The sequence below is a fragment of the Oryzias latipes genome, chromosome 16 (genome assembly GCF_053564925.1).
Source record: "Oryzias latipes strain Hd-rR chromosome 16, Olatipes_Hd-rR_3.1".
Taxonomy (NCBI): domain Eukaryota; kingdom Metazoa; phylum Chordata; class Actinopteri; order Beloniformes; family Adrianichthyidae; genus Oryzias; species Oryzias latipes.
In genome coordinates this window covers 3618879-3638276 of record NC_136252.1, presented here as the reverse complement: position 1 = coordinate 3638276, position 19398 = coordinate 3618879, and the positions used below count along the sequence as shown (strand labels likewise).

The 19398-nt window shown below is 41.0% G+C and overlaps 1 protein-coding gene across 1 annotated transcript in view; it reads left to right on the top strand.

Annotated features, from left to right (window-relative positions):
- Positions 1–621: 621 nt before the first annotated feature.
- Positions 622–19398, top strand: part of LOC101174169 (myelin basic protein) — a 95927-nt gene continuing 77150 nt past the window's right edge. The window contains exon 1 of the mRNA XM_023964330.2: positions 622–994. Within this exon, the coding sequence (XP_023820098.1) occupies positions 958–994 (37 nt within the window). The 5' untranslated portion in view covers positions 622–957. The remainder of the gene's footprint in view (positions 995–19398) is intronic.

Genomic DNA, 19398 nt, shown 5'->3' with positions numbered 1-19398 from the left:
ATTTTTTGCAACTTAACTTCTACAATTCCCAGATATTTTAACCATTCAACTATACAAATGTTCAGCTCTTTCAGCTTTTTCCAGCTCTGACTTTTGGTCCTTCACATCCTTGAACTTTTCCAGATATTCCAGGATTTCTGCCTCCATTAAAATCCTTGGTGCAGAAGCTCGCTGGTTCGATACCCGGCTCTGGCATTTTTCACTACATCTATTTTTTGGTATTGTGCTGTTTTCACTTAATTTATGCTCAACTTTGATCATTTATTTATTTATTGCCAATTATTACCCTTTAAGTTTCATATTCATTCAGCAGTGCAGCATTCAACGCTGCATTTTCTTCTGGACATGCAGCTCCTTCTAGTTTTAAGCTTAATTTCCTTCACATATGTTCTCCAAAATGACAAAAAAAAGAGCTACAAGAACATGTTAAAACACCAAATTAGGATTTTCAGTGGAGTAAAAAGTAATTTTTGAAGTAGTTTATATAGACACAAGTGTTAGATTTATGACCTTCATGCTCCAACAGCAAGTTTCCAAGAAAGGTGTGAGAGAGGACATTGAAAATCAGTAACCTTTGAACCCATGAGCAAGGCATTGGCCTGCACTTCTCAAGTGTGACGCGCTGTGTTTATTTCCTGTGTTCGGTTCATCATGAGGCAGTAAACGTGCACGGACGTGCACGGGCGTGCTCTGAAAGCACTGAAACTGCATTCCGCCCCACCCCTCGCAAACATCATCCCCGCTCTACCTCCAAATCAGGAAGCACGAACACACGCTGCTGTTTTTGACTTTTCTGCCCCGTTTCGCCCCTCCGGTGGTCGACGCGGCTCGGACCAGGGCGAACCCAGCAAGCGTCAGTCAGTCAGTCAGAGTCCATGGCGGTGAGGACCACCGAGCGGTGCTGAAGGAAGGAAGGAGAAGACTGACTGCGTCCGTCCGTCCGGGGCAGCGTCGTGGATGTATTTGACACAGACAGACCAACCAAAGACGACGGGTAAGAGACAGCAGTTCACACTCAACGCCCTCCACTAAGCCACGCAAAGACACGCACAGCTGAAGTTTAAGCGGCGTTGTTGTTGTGGTTTGAAAACGTGCGGACGCGCGGGAGCGCGCGCGGTTCTCAACAAACGATAGTAAACACGTTTTCCCACCTCCACTTCTTGTTTAGCTTTGTGGAAGGAAAGGCGCGTTTTTCGCTCCCCCTTTGTAGACTTCATTTGGGCTGCATCAAACGGAATAGTTTTATTTTTTGTAAGAATGACTTTCCCCAAACTGTCACTGTCAGCTGTCATGTGCTCCGTGTCTGACATCCACGCGAACACCACTAACTCTCCGTCCGTCCGTCCGTCCGTCCGTCCGTCCGCTGTTCCGGACTCCACCTGGACATTGGCCGTTTTTACTTCTTTTTTGGCTTACATAGTGTATCCCGTGGTTTTCTTCAAAAATTAAACTCTATTTAAAACTTTGAGGGTATACACTTGAATTCGGCATACACTATTAGCAATTCTTTTGGGTGAGAAGTCGATAAAGTGACGTGTTTGTGAGAGAACAGCACCACACCGGAAACATGTCTGCTGAAGTAAACAGCGCTCTGTTGGAGCAGGGAAACCCCTCTTTGCTGTGAATGAAACTCGCCATATTCTAGGGCATTGACGCCGAATACATCAGTATTTTTTACTTAATGTTTGCAGTATAAAATATTGTTTGAAAATGGGCGAGAAATGCTATAAACAGAGTCTTTAGTTTAAAACTGCAACATTTCCATTTAGTTTGGTAATGTGCCAGAGGGCAGGTGACCTCAACTGAAACCTCATTTTTAGTGTTCAAAAAGAAACAGTCATTTATTTTATGAAGGTTTGGCCATAAATAAGACACATTGACGTTGCAGTGTGTTACATAAATGTAGTTCTTTTGTGTTGCACCTGTATGTGTGTGCTTGTGTGGAAATGTCCTGCAGGAGAGCAGAGCCCTCGGTGTGAATGGTAGAGGAAATGAAGCATTACATCACTGCATCCCAAACAGAAGTCTGCTCTGCGGCAAGCTCCAGTTATTGCCCAACTTCTCAGGAACGCCATGAAAGGAAGGCCTGCAACTGAGACTGCTATCGCTGAAGTGATATGAGCACCTCTGCGCTGTTAGGACAACATTATGCACGGCAGATTCTGCAATAAGCCCACTAACACACCATAAGAAAAGAGAGATCAAGGCTCAAATCTGTGATTATAGCTCGCTTTCTACGGCAGCCGTGTGCAGGCTTTAAATAACGCGCTCACGCATCAGTGGGTGCTGATTGTTTGACGTGCTCTGATTTATTAAAGTCTGCTGCCTCAGATGTGTTTTAGCCAGGGAATCCTCGGTCAGACGACATTTGGATTGGTCGCCAAAGGCTTGCAGGTTAAATCCTATAACCTCAGAGACTGCCTTATCAACTCCCCTGTATTTTCTTTAGTCCTGCTGTTTCTATTGAGTATGAATCATACATCAAACATTAAGGTTTTGAAAATCTATTTAAAGTATCACAATGACAAAATGGTATAAAACTGTTAATGTTGGAGAGCCCTGAGGTGGAACAGCAGCATCTTTGCATTTTGACGGATTTACCTGTAACAGGAAAAGCAAAACACTCATTTGCTCAGAGGGCGCTTACACCAACCAGATTGAAATGTTTTCTTTGTAAGCCCCTCTTAGTCACAGATCTGTTGTATCCACATGCTGCTCCTTTTTTCACAGGTGATACTCTGAGGTTATTCAGCTTCCGCGCTCGCAGACTCAAATACTTCCTCTGCTTTCTCACTTCCTCTCTCGGCAGTGCCTGCCATGTGGGGACAAGTCTGGTCTCTCTGCGTGATAAGAACTCTTTTTGTGCTCCGCCACAATCATTTTGTTAGTTTTGCAGGTACTTATCTTGCAGACAGCTCAATTTATCAAAGATGGCATTGTATTTTATCGCTACCCTTAGGACAATTCAAAAGAGACTAAAAAGTGCCATAATGATTAAAACATAGGATTTGGTGCTTTAGTAGTTCTAAAAACTCAGTCCTGTCTCTCTTTGCATTGACACAATTCTTATTTAGTCTGAAACCTTCAAAACCAGAACATAGATGCAGGAGCCTGACGATGAGACATTTCTTCATTTTTTAAAGACTCACTCAGATTAAAATGGTATTTTTGTTGGTTTTAACCTTCTTCTTGCATTTTTCTGATGGTGGAAGACGTATAGAAAATGAAGCTCAGGTCGACAGAAAATGCAGTTAGGAAAAAAAACGTATTTGTTAAATAGAAAATATGCTGGGGGGTCCATAAGCTCCCTGTTCTCCTCCATTCTGACCATCCTCCTGCAGACAAATTTGTTTTCCACGTCTGAGCTGGAATCGGGATCTTACCTGTACGGCTGGATAGCTCTGATGGGATGTTTATCCACCAAAAGTCAGAAACTGGGTCTTAGAAAAGGACACGGCTTTTTTGATTTTGGCTAAAAATGGCATAATCATATTTATAAGATTTTGCCAACTTTTACAATAGATTAAAAGACGACCAGAGTGGGTCTTTAAATACAAAGATCCTGGGGCATTCACTTTTTTGATCAATTTGACATAAAATACAGAGAAGATTCTAAGAGAAAGCAAAGTATTTAGATATTCTATGAGTCAAAAAGACACCAGGCTTAATCAAATGCTCAAGTTAGATAAAGTCCCGAATACCAGCGGCTGAACTTAGCTTCCTCTGTAGGATGGCTGGGCGCTCCCTTAGAGATAGGGGGAGGAGCTCACTCACCCGCGGAGAGCTCGGAGTAGAACCACTGCTCCTCCACATCCAGAGGAGCCAGTTGAGGTGGCTCAGGCATCTAGTCCTCCCTGAGGAGGCGTTCAGGAGAGACTAGGTCTCTGGGTCTCCCCAGAGGACTTGGAGGAATCGGTCCGGGCGAAGGAAGTCTGGGCATCTTGGATGAGCAGAGGAAGATGGATGGATGGATGGATGGATGGATGGATGGATGGCTGGCTCACTGGACTCAACACTTCTTTAAATGATCAATAGCACGCCTAGACTGACCACCCACATACAATCCTCTGATATTTTTGTTGCCGACATGCTAAACGTATAAGGCTCAGCTGTTGATTTGACTCCTTTCTGTTTAGTGACAGATTGTTCTCTGTGCTACAGCTGCCAGCTTTAGGCTTGGCTGTCACTACAGTCTGTGGCTGCTTCCATGCTATTAGTACTGAAGAAATAGGTTCACAGATGGATATTCTGGGACATGCTGCTGTTAAAGATGCAGTTTTGACAGCTTAGCAGCTGATGCACTGTTAGAATGCAGAAGCAAGCCCTCATGAAAGCCTCCATAGTTGCTTTAAAAGTAGATATCATGGTAGAATGAAGTCCCTCTCATGTTCCATGCATGATAATATGACAACAAATTATTGGCATCAGCCCATGTGAATAACTCTCCAAACATGGTTCTGGTCTAAATACACAGGATTATTGTTAGAACATCAGTACTCCTGGAACCTATCTCACTATGTTGTGGTATTAGACCACATCAGAAATCCCCAATTGTTTTTGTTTTACATATAACCTGTAGCTACAGCTGTGAGGGTGTGGGATTTTTGATCACCGCAGTGATGTACCAGCAGGGTGCGCGCTGTCAACACCCCCCCCCCCCCCCAACAGAAAAAATCCCCCGGCGGCACAGTATTCTTTATTAACAAATAATAACAAACATGGTAATAACAACTAACTACTACCTATCTAACTAATGAACTAACTATATAGGTGTTGTCGAATGACTGTGTGTGTGTGTGTCAGCGCGATGCGTGTGTAGGAGGAAGTAGCACACACACGTGTGTTGGGGGTGCGTGTTGATTCTTCTGCAGTGGACCGCTCTCTAGCTGCACGCGAGTTTCACCTGTGCTCTCTGGTACAGACATCTTCTCAGAATATTATGTATTACCGAGTAATAAACAGACTGCAGACACTTTGTCACCTTTCCGGTAGCCGTGAGCCTCACACCCATGAAGAACGCGGGGCAGGAGGCTCCGCCTTTGTTGATAAAGACACGTAACTTTGCGCTGCACAAAATAGTTCCCAAACCAAACATGTAGTGATATTCATCACACTCTAACAGTGCGCGTGTGAGAAGAGGGATTAAAGGAGAACAGTAATGAAAGGTTTCCTCCAGAAACCTTTGAAGTCTGAACACAGGAAACACTGAGTAGTTAGGAATATGAAAGATCGTAAAATTCTTTTTTCTTTGTGTTTATTTGATTCTATTAAAGACATTTTGATAAGAATGGCGGTACCGCGATTTAGCTGCAGTTTTAACTGTTTTCTGAAAGGTCCCGCCCCTTTTACTGTCCCCACCAATCATTCTTGGAGGCTTAATCACACGTCATCAGTTTGACCAATCAGAAGTGCTTAAAGTCTTCACTTCCTTGTTCCGATTCTGCTCGTAAAGTCTCTCAGTTCCAACAAAAATACCAGCTAAAGATCGTCTTTAGCGGTGTAGCTTTCCACAGAATCCGGTATCAGACCGTGGAACAAGTGAACAAAACAATGAAGCTCAGAGAAGAGAGTCTGTCTGCCATCACTACATCTCCCATGATGCATTGGGTTAAAGTGACAGCGTCTCAGCATACAATAAGTCTTCCCTGTTAAACGTCTTGAAACCACAACAAACACACATCAAACAGTTTTCCAATCTTCTTGATGAAATCAGAGGTCAACAGTTTAGTTCTCCTTCAAGGTTTGTGTTTATTAACAGCCAAACATCCCAGAGTTTGGTCCAAGTCATCTTTCTAACTGAAACACTTTTCTAATAACGTCTGGATTATTTTATGTGTTAAACTTAAGAAGAAATAATACTAACATTTAAGAAACAGGATTGAGGTGAAGCGGCCAAGCAACACAATTAAACTAAATTCAAACCATTTAATTATCTAAAAAGAAATAAAACATTTTTGTTAAAGTTTTCAAAGACTTCATCTTTGATTAAGACAAAAGAAAAACTACTAAAACTTCAACAGGTTCACTTTTTCTGTAGCTACAATAAACACCAATATAATGTTGGTCTTTTGTGTAAAATTTATCAAACACATTGTGATCATATAATTGTTCAAACATTACAGTTGCCTTTGCACCAACGTTGAAAAAAAATAAATCAAAATTTTTAGAAAGAATATATTTGTTTTTTTATGAGGTTACATATAATTGCATGTTCATAAACTGAAGGGGAAAACTGAAAACTAACTTAACTTTTATTACAACTTTTAGAACAAACATTGTAGAGGGACCGTCCATCAATAAAGACTGTAGAGTTTCTCCTTTTTCATTTTTGGATGCTGGTGTGCTGCAGGATTATTATCAAGGATAAAGTGTTCAAAAAAGGTTGAAAAACACTGGGCTAGTCAATGCACACAACTTGATATGTATGTCACTAAGGTCAATAATCGTCTACTGTGTAAAAAAAACTTGTCTGGAAGAAATGATTTGCCTAATCTGCTTCTGTCTTGTACTCTACTCTTTCATAACAGTTTTAAAACTCGGACAAGATTTATGCTCAATGGCTTTTTTTTCAAATGTTCTTCTGTATTCAAACAAAGTTCTATTTAGAAATGTTTTTTACATTTTTGTTAATGGTGCCAGTTGTTGAAGTTCAGGTATCGAATATATTCCGAAAATGAATACTTTATTTATCCCAGGGGGAAATTGCATGAGTATTGGTTTAGGACAGGGGTCGGGAACCTATGGCTCGCGAGCCATATATGGCTCTTTTGATGGTCACATGTGGCTCGCAGAGAAATCTTTAATTATACTTTTTTTTTTCATTAGACCAGTTCTTCTCGGTCGCGATGCGATGCCAGAGGCGCGCAGTAGTAGCGGTGCTTGGAGAAAAAATCTACACCAGCGCTATAAGTTACTATTATCTATTATTTCACAGAGTTTGTACCAGCCGGAAACCTGTGAATTGCCATGCCTAAAACTGCGCACTCCCGTCTCTGAGAAAGAGCGCGCAGTTGCGGAGACGGGATATGTGAGGAAGAAAGCAGAGGGTTGGGGGGGGGGGGGGGGGGGGGCAGCAGGTGATTCGCGCAGGGATTGTAAAAACGTAAATCCCGCTGCCTGTCACTCACTGCAGCGTGTGAGTGTGTGTTTGGTTCCATGTCTGTCTCACATCTACAGAACATTCAGACCTACGATCACGTTTAAAGTATCAACGCCTGAACGAAGCAGAAACTCACCACGTATCAACCAGACTAGACCATCAGCAAAACTACTACGAGAAATACTCATCATTTACAGAATAACAATGTTATTAAAAACAATCCACAGACTTATTGTACTTTAAAAATGTTGAAATTACATCAAATGCACACATTCATTTGTATATTTACTTTTAAACATATTATCGCGGACTTAGTTTAACGTGGCTGTTGGGCCGCATTAAAAGTTCTAGAGTTCTTGAACGCATCAAGCAGAGATCTGATTGGCTCTCAGTTCTGTCGCTCAGCCTGTTGTTAGGTAATTTGGACCAATGGGGTTCAGCTATGGGCCGAATAGGGGAAATGGGAGGGCGGGAGCGGGAGCAGGTGAATATAAAGTTGGGAGACGCGCTCTCGTCTCGGCGGGAGAGATTCAGGAGTTGCTGAATTTATTGTTCGGCGTTCGTTGCGGTCTACAGTAACCAGAATGAAGAACCTTAAGAGAGGTTAAGTCTCCGTGCCTCAGTGTGGGAAAGGAACACTACATTATTGCATGGCTCTTTCGAAATTACATTTAAAAATATGTGGCGTTTATGGCTCTCTCGGCCAAAAAGGTTCCCGACCCCTGGTTTAGGATATATTTGAAAATGAAGCAGCCAGGAACAATACTAGGTTGTATTAAAATGTCCCTTTTTCTGCTCTCAAGGTTGTCTTACAAGTCAATAGAACTCCAAATCATCAGCAAAAATGTGTTGTTTATTCTTTGACTTTACACTTATGCTCTACATCAGGGGTCGGGAACCTATGGCTCGCGAGCCATATATGGCTCTTTTGATGGTCACATGTGGCTCGCAGACAAATCTTTAATTATACTCTTTTTTTTTTCCATTAGACCAGTCATTCTCGGGCGCGATGCGATGCCAGAGGCGCGCAGTAGTATCGGTGCTTGGGGAGAAAAATCTGCACCGCATATCAGTTTACTATTATCTAATTTTTCTCAGAGTTTGTACCAGCTGGAAACCTGTGAATTGCCGTGCCTAATACTAATACTGCGCGCTCTTTCAGTTGCGGGGACGGGAGGTGTGAAGAAGAAAGCAGAGGGTGGGGGTGAGGGGTTGTGGGGGCAGCAGGTGAATCGCGCAGGGATTATAAAAACATAAAACCCGCTACCCGTCACTCACTGCAGCGTGTGAGTGTGTGTTTGGCTCCACGTCTGCATGTGAGCAGTCTGTCTCACATCTACAGAACATTCATACTAACCTAAGATCACGTTTAAAGTCTCAACGCCTGCATGAAGCAGAAACTCACCTCGTATCAACCAGACTAAACCATCAGCAAAACTACCACGAGAAATACTCATCATTTATTAGCAACAGCATAACGATGTTATTAAAAATAATCCACAGACTTATTGTACTTTAAAAATGTTGAAATTACATCAAATTCACACATTCATTTGTATATTTAGTTTTAAACATATTGCACATTTAGTTTTAGACACATTGCGGACTGAGTTGGGCTGGGTGGGTGTTGGGCCGCTTTATAAGTTCTGGAGTTCAATGAACGCATCATGCAGCGATCTGATTGGCTCTCAGTTCTGTCGTTCAGCCTGTTGTTAGGTAGTTTGGACCAATGGGGTTCAGCTATGGGCCGAATAAGGGAAATGTGAGGGCTGACGCGGCAGTGAGGGAATATAAAGTTGGGAGAAGCGCTTTCGTCTCAGCGGGAGAGATTGAGGAGTTGCTGAATTAATTTTACGGCGTTTGTTGCGGTCTTCAGTAACCAGAATAAAGAACCTTAAAAGAGGTTAAGTCTCCGTGCATCAGTGTGGGAAAGAGACACTACATTATTGTATGGCTCTTTCAAAATTACAATTAAAAATATGTGGCGTTTATGGCTCTCTTGGCCAAAAAGGTTCCCGACCCTTGCTCTACATCAACAAATCTAGGAATTTTATGTGGGTTTATAAAGTATGAGACTGCTGCTAAATGCTAAAAAGCAAATGCTAAAATCATGGCAGCATGTCTTGTATTGTGTTTCTGTCACTGGGATGACACCCCCGTTTTGTAGCAGCGTAATGTAAATGGAATATTTATGCCCCCTCACTCTGAATCATTCAAGAAGGAGGACAGATCCATCTTTTCCACAATGGTTATCAGTGCCTCAAGAGTCCTAAAATTGTACTTACAGAGCAGGGGTGTCCAAATCCAGGCCCAGAGGGCCGGTATCTACCTGTTCTCCGACCATCCTGCTATTGTAGCTCCCTATTGGCTGAACACACCTGAACCAGGAAATCAGCAGCAGGATTTCTGGAAAACCAGCAGTACGCCGGATCTCAAGGCCTGGATGTGGGCCCCCCTGTTATAGAGTCATTTTGAATACAAGGGCTGGGAACACTTGAACTTCCATACTTTATGGAAAGTAAGGATTATGTTGCTGCTCAGCAATTATACCAATGTTTCTAGCCATTGCATAGCAAGTCAAACAAACTATTCTTTTGTGAGACATCCTGTGATTGTTATCCTTTCAGGACATGAGTTTATCAGTTTGACTGCCTTTCTGATACCTGGACCGTGAAACAGACCTTTTAGCAGCTGTGTTTTTGTGTTTGTGGTTTCTGAAAGTCTGGGTGAGAAAACAGTCACCATGCTGTTTCTGTAGACCTAATAGGCCTGGTGCACGGTGCCTGACAAACCAGCTGGGTCGTAGGGTTGGTGAAAAAGATCTATTATGCTCTTATTTATGACATCTTTGCCTCTATTTTGTGTCACCCATTTCTGAGATACAGATAATGCAGCTGTGCATGAAATAGAGTGGCCCCACAGATGGACAGAATGGATAGTTTTGTGATTTGACAGTAAGCTGTGAATCTGCAGTGCTTGCTAAATGGCATATTTGGCAACCAAAACCGAATAGCAACACTGTGTTATGTTACAGTTTGTGAGTTAATATGATGTGTAGGCATCCGAATATTTGCTTTTAATTGTTGAATGTGTTTTGTAGTCTTTAAATTAAACAAAATAAATGTCTAATGAGTAACGAGTCTGCCATATACATCATTCCCCTGTTTTTGTGTTAAAATTGTCCTGACCTATAAGACACCTTAGGCCACTGCAGGTGAGCTGTGGTATCTGGTACCAAGATGTTAGTACATCCTTAAGGCCTGCAGGTGCAAAGTGGGGGTCCAACTCAGGGATGCTTGATTCAGTTGGGAAATTTAGATCAGAACCTGAAGCTTATTTACCTCCTCAAGCTGTTTTGAATGACCTTTGCTTTGTAAGAGGGCTGGTTCTTTTGCTGAAAGAGACTACAGTTATCTGGACACACAGTTGTTATGATGTAGTGTTCAGGGTTGAAGTTGATAAGCTATAGGTCTTGTGTAATGTGTCTATTATGTCAGCACTGCAGCGTTCTAAGAAAAAAGAAGACCTGATATATCAGACTAAGCTTCCCTCTGCCTTTGCTTTATTTCAGTAGTGGAAAGCTGTCATCATAGACTGATTAATCGGACATTATGTTAGTAGCCTGAAGATTCGGATTCCACTTTGAACCACTTTTGATTTACTGTGACCTCAGTAGACCAAGAGCCTTTATGATTTGTCCCGTCTGAAACATTGCCACTTTGCCTGCCTCCAACACCCATTCTTTAAGGACAAACCTTTCCTAACCTGACTCATATTGTACCTACTTTTAAAAGAAATAAACAGTGGGTTGGGCCAAACATTATGCCTTATTGGCATATAGAGCTTTTATGAGACATATCAGTTTTTGGCAAATGAGAACAAATATTTCTTGAAAACTTCTACCACATTGAAACCCTTGTTCCACCGTGACTTGATAAAATAAAAGTACTTTTAAATGAATTATGTCTATGGTTGTGCATAATAAACAGTGCTGGCACAGAAAACCATTTTTTTAACAAACAGTAATACCAGCTTTGCAGCTTCTTTGTGTTTGGATCAATAACTCATCACTCACCTAATTTTAATCAGGAAATCACATCTACAAGCTGTTAATGTAACATTATTGTCCTCTGTCTGCAGTCGGTGAAACAGAGTTGCTTGGACATTCTTCTCAGTAGGTCTGGCTGAAACAACAGCTACTTAAAGACCCACTCCAGTGACAATGGTGCTTTTAACATGCTATGTAGCAATTGTCTCATGATGGAGGACATGTATAATGAAAATTAAGACTAGGCATGTCCCGATCCAATTTTGAGAAATAGTTTGAACGACCAAGTAAAAACAGTGCAACTATCAACTAGTGCATTAAATTTAAACTAGTAAAAGTCTGTGATACTTATGTGAGAAAGTTTGGTGACTGTATTGTTAGTATGTTCAGCAAAGTCTTTTTTGATTTATTATGATCCATATTAACATGAACAATTCTTAATAAATAGAGGTACATTTTTGATACAAATGCTGCACATAAGACCAAAAACATTGTTTTCCATGTTTTTGTAGAGATTGTTCATTTATTTGGATCATTTGGATCTCATTGTTTGGATTAACTCTGATTAACCCTGAGCTGTCAGACAATTATAATCATATTCTTTGTGGGCAAATTCAATGTGTGCATGTACTGTCACTGTAATATAAAAAATAAAAACCTCAAATCATTATTATTTTAACAAACCACTGGAGGGGTTTCAAAGACAATGCTGTTTTTCGCAGAATATGCCCAGATATCGGCATTTTAGTCTATGTCACAGTTCTATTCCGATATATAAAAGTCTTGGTGTCATTTAATTCCTGCCTGGCACAAACGGCAATTATTCATTTCTCCACCAAGATCAATTTTCAAACAGTTGGCACTCGTGAATGATAAAAGACACTATTCATTTGGTGTGACGATAACCGCATCACCGCGGTGAGTCATCTCCGCACTGATCATCTTATCACCGCGGTGATTAGATGATCGCTGCGGGGATGACTCATCACCGCATGTCACCGCACGTTCCTTTTTCTTTTTGAAAGTTCTGCAAATGATGCGGGATTTGAACTATGATAAACACATTCATCTTTGCTAATAATTTACTTTTTCTGCGAGTCCTGTGTTCAAACTTCAAGGGCTCAGGGGGAAAAAGCCTGCATCCTCCAGCTCAAGGGAGGGACAGTCCATTATACATATTATAGGGCAGTGTTTTTCAACCAGTGTGCCGCGGCACACTAGTGTGCCGTGGGAGATGGTCAAGTGTGCCGTGGGAAATTGCCCTCATTAATCATTAACTAATCTAAAAACATTTTCCATCTCCAGGAAATCAGCTCTTTGTTCATCCAAACAGGCCCTGATAAAACACTGAGGAGTTAGGAATATAAAAGATCTTAAAATTACTTTTTCTTTGTGTTTATTTAATTCTATTAAAGAAATTTTGATAAGAATCACGTTACCGCGATTTCCCTGCAGCTATGACAGTTTGCGGAAAAGTCCCGTCCCTTTAAATCTCTCCACCAATCATTCTTGAAGGCTTAATCACATGTCATCAGTCTGACCAATCAGAAGTGCTTAAAGTCTTCACTTCCTTGTTCTTAATTCTGCTGATAAAGTCGCTCAGTTCTAACAAAAATACCAGCTAAAGCTCTTCTTTAGCGGTGTAGCTTTCCACAGAGTCCGGTGTCAGACCGTGAAACAAGTGGACAATACAATGAAGCTCAGAGACGCGAGTCTTTCTGCAAGTTTTCGGCAGTTTTCACACTACATCTCCCATGATGCATTGGCTTAAAGGGCCAGTGTCCCAGGGCACAATGAGTTGCCCTTGCGAAACGCCTTGAAACCACAACAAACAGACAGTTTCTAAATTTTCTAATTTAACTTTCATTTCATCTCTTAGAAAAAACAGCCGCAACTTCCTGCTTTTCCGGCCACAATCCTCACAAAAATGCACTTGAGATGGCGGGCGGGCGGGCGGGGGGGGGGGGGGGGGGTGTCGATCAATACAGACCATGAATTTCTGGGTTTTTTTTTTTTTTTTGGATGCTGGTGTGCCGCGGGATTTTTGTCAAGGTTAAAGTGTGCGGTGGCTCAAAAAAGTTTGAAAAACACTGTTATAGGGGACTTTTTTGTGTGTGTCTGATTTTAATTAACTGCTTGCCATTTTTCAGTACTTGTAACGTTTACAGATAATGTTAAATTAAATACACACAAACACGGGCATAAAAGACAATAGCGTAACTAAAACTGTTGGAGTTAGTTGTATTTTAATTGTAAGAATGCCTACCGGTAGCTTCACATGGTATTGGCAATATAACCTATGGCGGCGCTCGAGAAAAATGGTCATGAATTTAGTGTCTTAACCAAATACTGTGTCGCCTATTTGCTTACATACTATTATTTGTTAATAAAGAATAGTGCGTTATAATTATTAATTGTATTCATTTGCGACGCGGCCACCGGGGGATTTTTTGTTCAGCGGTGGGGGTGGTGCAGGGAACCATGACACCGCAAATCCTGCTGCTTCTTTACCGCGGTAATCAAAAATCCCACACCGTCACAGCTCTAGTCACTACCAAAGTCAAGGCCCCGATTGGGGCCCAGAAACTGGCTTAAAAAATTTGCATAGTGATGCATGAACGCTAGAGCCATGAACGTGGAAGCCCGAAACCCGCGTATACATGCGTTTACATGGTGTCATATATTTTCAATGGGAGTGTTTTTGCTTTTTGTTGATTCCAGTATGAACGTAGCATAAGGCACATTAAGCGAGACATACCAGTCAGAGATACATCAGTCAGCCCGACTTTATTAACTGTGCTCACAGTAACTCTAGAATTTGTTTGTAACACGCCACATATTAGTCACAGTGGCGTATTAACAAGACCTGTAACTCCCAACCTTGCTTAAAACATGTTATAAAAAAGTCTGACACCGCCAAAATAAATACGATAATTATGACTTTGACTAGTAACACGACAAAAATGTCTGACGCAGCTACACGCTAGCTGCATTAGCATATTCGCAATAACAGTCAACTTAGCATTTTGACCTATCAAAGTCGCTTTGAGATCAATTAGCCCAGCCAGAATAAATCTATTTGGTGCTCCAGATGTTAAGGCACACTGTCAGAAACGTAAGCTTTCTAAGTGTGCCCTTTAATTCAGAAAATGCAGTGGGTGAAGAAGTTTCTTAACATCTTTAAAGATGGTTTAGGAGGTTTACTGTAAATAATCCAGTGTGGTAAATGTAACACATTCTAAAAAACTGGACCAATCTGGCCTGGCTTGGTTAGCATTCAAGATTTAAAAGAGTTTCACTAACTTTCTGTACTCTTTTAAAGTGAACTTTTTTAAAGCATGAACAAACAGATATTTTCTCCCTGAGGGAGGTTTTTAAAGGTTATTTTTCAGGAGACAGTTATAGACTTGTAAATTCAAGATATACACTGCGGATCAAAGATAGAGCTGTTGCAAAAAAAAAAAAGAAAGGACACAAAGAACTGGAAGAAGTCTTGTTATCTATTTGCTTAGTGACAGACATTGACCTTTGATTTCCAGTGTCTTAACAAGATAAGTCTACCTTTAGGAGTATATAGGCTGAGAGTAACAGCATGTTTATTTCTCATGTCCTTGCTCCCTGAAACACCCCCTCAGCCCCCGTTCTCCAGACACGAGCATGCTCCATATTCATTATGTAATTGACTGTCACAATAGCGCAGAACACGGTGCTGCTAATGTGGGTAGCTGCAGGGGACAAGACATGGTTTCATGAGCACAAGAGCAGACCTCGTGAATACAAAAGAGCCAAAGAGTAGTAGAGAAGCATGCATGTTTCAGACTTATGAAACAGGTTTATCCGTATGCCATACAGCAGTATTCTTTGGAGAGATTTGATGAAAATGTTCCCCTTGGTAACGGAGATGAGAGGAGTACATCCCTGGTATAAGCCTCTTGCAATTCTCAAGTGTAGGTTTGTATATATCTGCATCACAGGAGAGGTGGAATATGCGTGTTGACATAGTCCCTTAGAGATGTATCCTTCACACAGAGCAGATGTGGTGTTCACAGGACGCATAGTAGCTATAGAGTGATATGAACAGAACAACTTGCTGGACATAAGGCCAAGGAAGTGGTGATCTTGATGCAAACATCATCAATCTTGTTTTGGTTTGGTTTAATTGGAAGTATGAGGAAACCCGGGTCGGATTTCCTTTTCAAATTCATGATGACATTATAGTCTGCTCAGCATACAGCGGAAATGTGGATGAAGCAGCATTTTTTTTTTGAGGAAGCTCTTTGCCACAGCTTATTTATCAGCAGTGAAAGCTGACCATCTCATTAAGACACTGGAAGTCATTGCATCATTGTTTACCGAGAATTAGTCAGAGCACGAGACGCACCACAGATGCTAATCGGTGCAGTGTACTGTACAAATGAGTGAAACTCATGCTGCTCATTTGTTCTCCATAGAAATATCCAAACATTTCTGCACAATTTGACATTTCAAGGGGTCAAAATCTCAGATTGAAACATGTTAATGTGGTTTTAAAGAGTTTCTTGTCTCTCTTTTGTCACCTTTGAAATATTTGGTAAATACCTTTTTAATTAATGATTGTTGGATTTTTTTAAACAGGTTGTTTTTCCATTATACCATGCAGTCATTAAAGTCCTTAATACGATTGATGCATTTTGCTATATAAGGTATGAGTTTAGCTGGAGCTGGATTCCACCTGTTTACATATTCATGAGCGTATTCTGAAAAAGGAAGAGGTGGAACCAGAAGTCTTGCTGGGGTTACTGTTCAATATCTGTCCACCACCTACGGAAGTGGAAGATGTCAGATGTCACTGGTGGTGTCATGTTTTTAGCTGAATAATACCTGCTTTTTTGTATGAGTAGAACTTTTCTCTTAAAGCAGGCCCAACAGAAGAAACATATGACATCCGCTGGGTCACGTCAAGTCTCCAGTCGTAAAAGTCATTGTTCAGTTTACTGTTTTATTCTAAGTTGCAATTAGAGCATTTTATATCAACAAGTGGAGACACATTTAGGGGGATTTCGTGTTTCTGTGCTCATAAAACCTGCAAGAAAATGGTCTTTTTTTTCTTTTTTTTAGATCTGGGGGGAAAAAAGCCTTTGGACTGCACAGGGGGTAGTGGTTAATACTCTTGCAGTGAGAAGGCCCTGATTGAAATCCTTTCTGGGTGCTTTCTGTGTGGAGTGTGCATTTTCTCACCGTACACCGCACACAGGACACTGCAAGGGTTTTCTCCGGGAACTCTGGCTTCTTCCCAGAGTCCAGAATCATGCGTCATAGGCTAATTGATGACTCTGAAATTGTCCCTAATGTGTGAATGAGCGTGTGTGGTTGTTTGTCTGTGGGAGGTTCCTGCAGGCCTTTAAACATTAACAGGACAAAGTTAGTTTTAGACAAGCAATAAATCCAATATACCTTGTTCAGGATTCCCAAAGCTCAAGTCTGAGTCCTCAAGTTCTCAATCACTGTTAGACAATCATCAAGTCCAAATGTCCACATCAGGGTTGTAGAATATAGTTTCCCATAAGAGAAACAATCCTCTCAACTCCTTAAAGTCTTAAAATTGAAATGATTTACTCTTTAGAAAGTTGTAGCAAATAATCTAACAACACATGCTTTATCACAACAGGACACTAGCAACCAATGTAAATGCACAACTCAAAATACTATTATTATACCATGATTAGGGGTGTGGCCATCACCGCATCACTGCACGTTTTTTTTGGGAAAGTTTTTTTTTTTTAAGTTCAGCATATGGTGCGTGATTGGAACTATAATAAACACATCAAACACATTCATCTTTGCTGATAATTTACTTTTTCTGCTAGTTCTGTGTTCAGACTTCAAGGGTTTCTGGGGGAAACCTTTTATTACTGTTCTCCTTCACTTTGTAACACCAAACATGAACGCGCACTGTCAGATTCCCATGAATATCACTACATGTTTTGTTTGGGAACTATTTTGTGCAGTGCAAAGTTACGTGTCTGTATAAACAAAGGCGGAGCCTCCTGCCCCGCGTTCTTCATGCGTGTCAGGCTTCATGGCTACCAGAAAGGTGAAAAAGTGTCTGCAGTCTGTTTATTACTGGACAATATATAATATTCTGAGAAGATGTCTGTACCAGAGAGCACAGGTGAAACTCTCGTGCAGCTAGAGAGCGGTCCACTGCAGAAGAATCAACACGCACCCCCAACACACGTGTGTGCTCCTTCCTTCTACACACGCAGCGCATGTATACAGTTAGTTCATTAGTTAGATAGTTAGTAGTTAGTTGTTACTGTTATTTGTTAATAAAGAATACTGCGTTGTTATTGTAGTCATTTGCGACGCGGCCGCCGGTGGAATTTGTGTTTGGCGAGGGGGTGGGGTTAACCGCAACACCGCGCCCCCTACTGGTTCATCACCGCGGTGATCAAAAATCCCACACCATGATATTCTCTACATTTCAAAATAAATAGAAACTTCATAAAATTGAACAAAAGTCACAAATGTTTTCACTGTAAAGGCCTGTACACACCAGGACGAATATTCGCCAGCCGTTTTTCGCAACACGTTTTTTGTGTTCACACCCAGGCGATTTTCGCTGACGATGAGCCGAGCGAACATGCAATTTCATTCCCTGACATTAGAAGGCGCTTAATGTAAACAGAAATACTCCTGTACACAAGGTGGCGCTGTGCAACTTTACGCTTTTTAAAGTCGCTTTTCACTCAGAAGAAGAGAGCAAGTATTTACACGCTTGTCAGAATCATACAAAGAAAACATGAATATTTCCAGCACCAGTAGCTCCAGCTAACTGGTAAAAGAGCTGAAAATGTATCATGAGCGTTTTCGGGGATATTTTAGAATGTCTCGCCGTGACGTATGTGTGCTCAGCAAGACAGTTTTGTGTTTGAGCGCCCCCAAGTTGTGTTTTACTCTAACTTCAGGAGCTCCAGACACGTGTGCAAAAGCCCCATTCTCATTGGTCGTATAGTCTTTGACGCGGCGCGTCAAACCAAAAAAACGAACCCGAGGCGTTTTTAAAAAAAAATGACGCTTTTACGCGTGTCATTTTTCGCGTCTGTGTGCACACTCACATTGGTGCCCTTTGTTTGGTCACGAGGCAATAAACGTCGGCGAATATCGCGTGCGAAATTCGTCCCGGTGTGTACAGGCCTTAACCCATGCTCTGACTGTTACTATTTTCCTAAAATTTTGACCAAATTAAAAACAATCTAAGCTTCTGCTTTTTATATATTTTGTCTTTTAGTCACAAGCGAGCAAAAGTATCCTTGCAACAGGTCATTTGTTAATTTTTATTTACTACTGATGTAACAATTCATTTTTACAACAATTTTATTCAATATTTGTGGTTGACAATATTATTCATAGTCGATTTTAGTTCATTTTGAACAAACCGATTCAATCCGATTCTCTAATCTAAAATGGATCCAGATCATCTTAATCCAAACTTCCAGCAGTGAGACTCAGACAGAAATTCCTGCTACTGAACAGTGAAGTTTTCCAGATTCTTGGATTTCTTCCAGATCATCAAGTGGAAATGAAATCTGTGTCCAAACAAACAAGTAAACTAGAATGAATGTCAAATCCATTCACATGTTAATTTCCTAAAGTTCACCACTGTTGTTTTTCCACATCCAAAGAATCCAAAGGGAACATTCTTAGAACATTCTAGACACTGGATGGTCACATGACTTTATTCAAAGTCTGTCCACACATTGGACTGGAATGATGGACTGATCCTTGTTAATGACGTCAAAGGTGTGTTGTCCGCTGATGCACTTGGTCATTTCTATGTGAAAGTAAAATAAAACTACCACGCCTTAATAGTATTTTCCAATTTAAATTTATCGATTTATCAATTAATTGATTAATCTCATTTTGGAGCATTTTTTTATTGGTATAGGCTGATTCAAATTTAATTCTGCCTCAGACATATTGATCTGGATCTATCTTAGGAATGGAAATCGATAAATCGAATAACCAATTATTTGTTACACCTCTATAGTCTTCACATGGGCACTTCAAATGATGCCTCAGGATCCACTAACATTTTAACCAGGAGAATATCTTTAATCTTGAAGATCTGTTTGAGTCTAATCAAAAGCCTGCCGCCATGCAGTGAACTTTTACCAAATAGTCTTCCTGAGTGAAAATGTCAACCAAGATGGACCGTCCACTGGTCTTTTTCTGCTGTTAGTCAACGCACTGATTGCTTATAATCGGACAG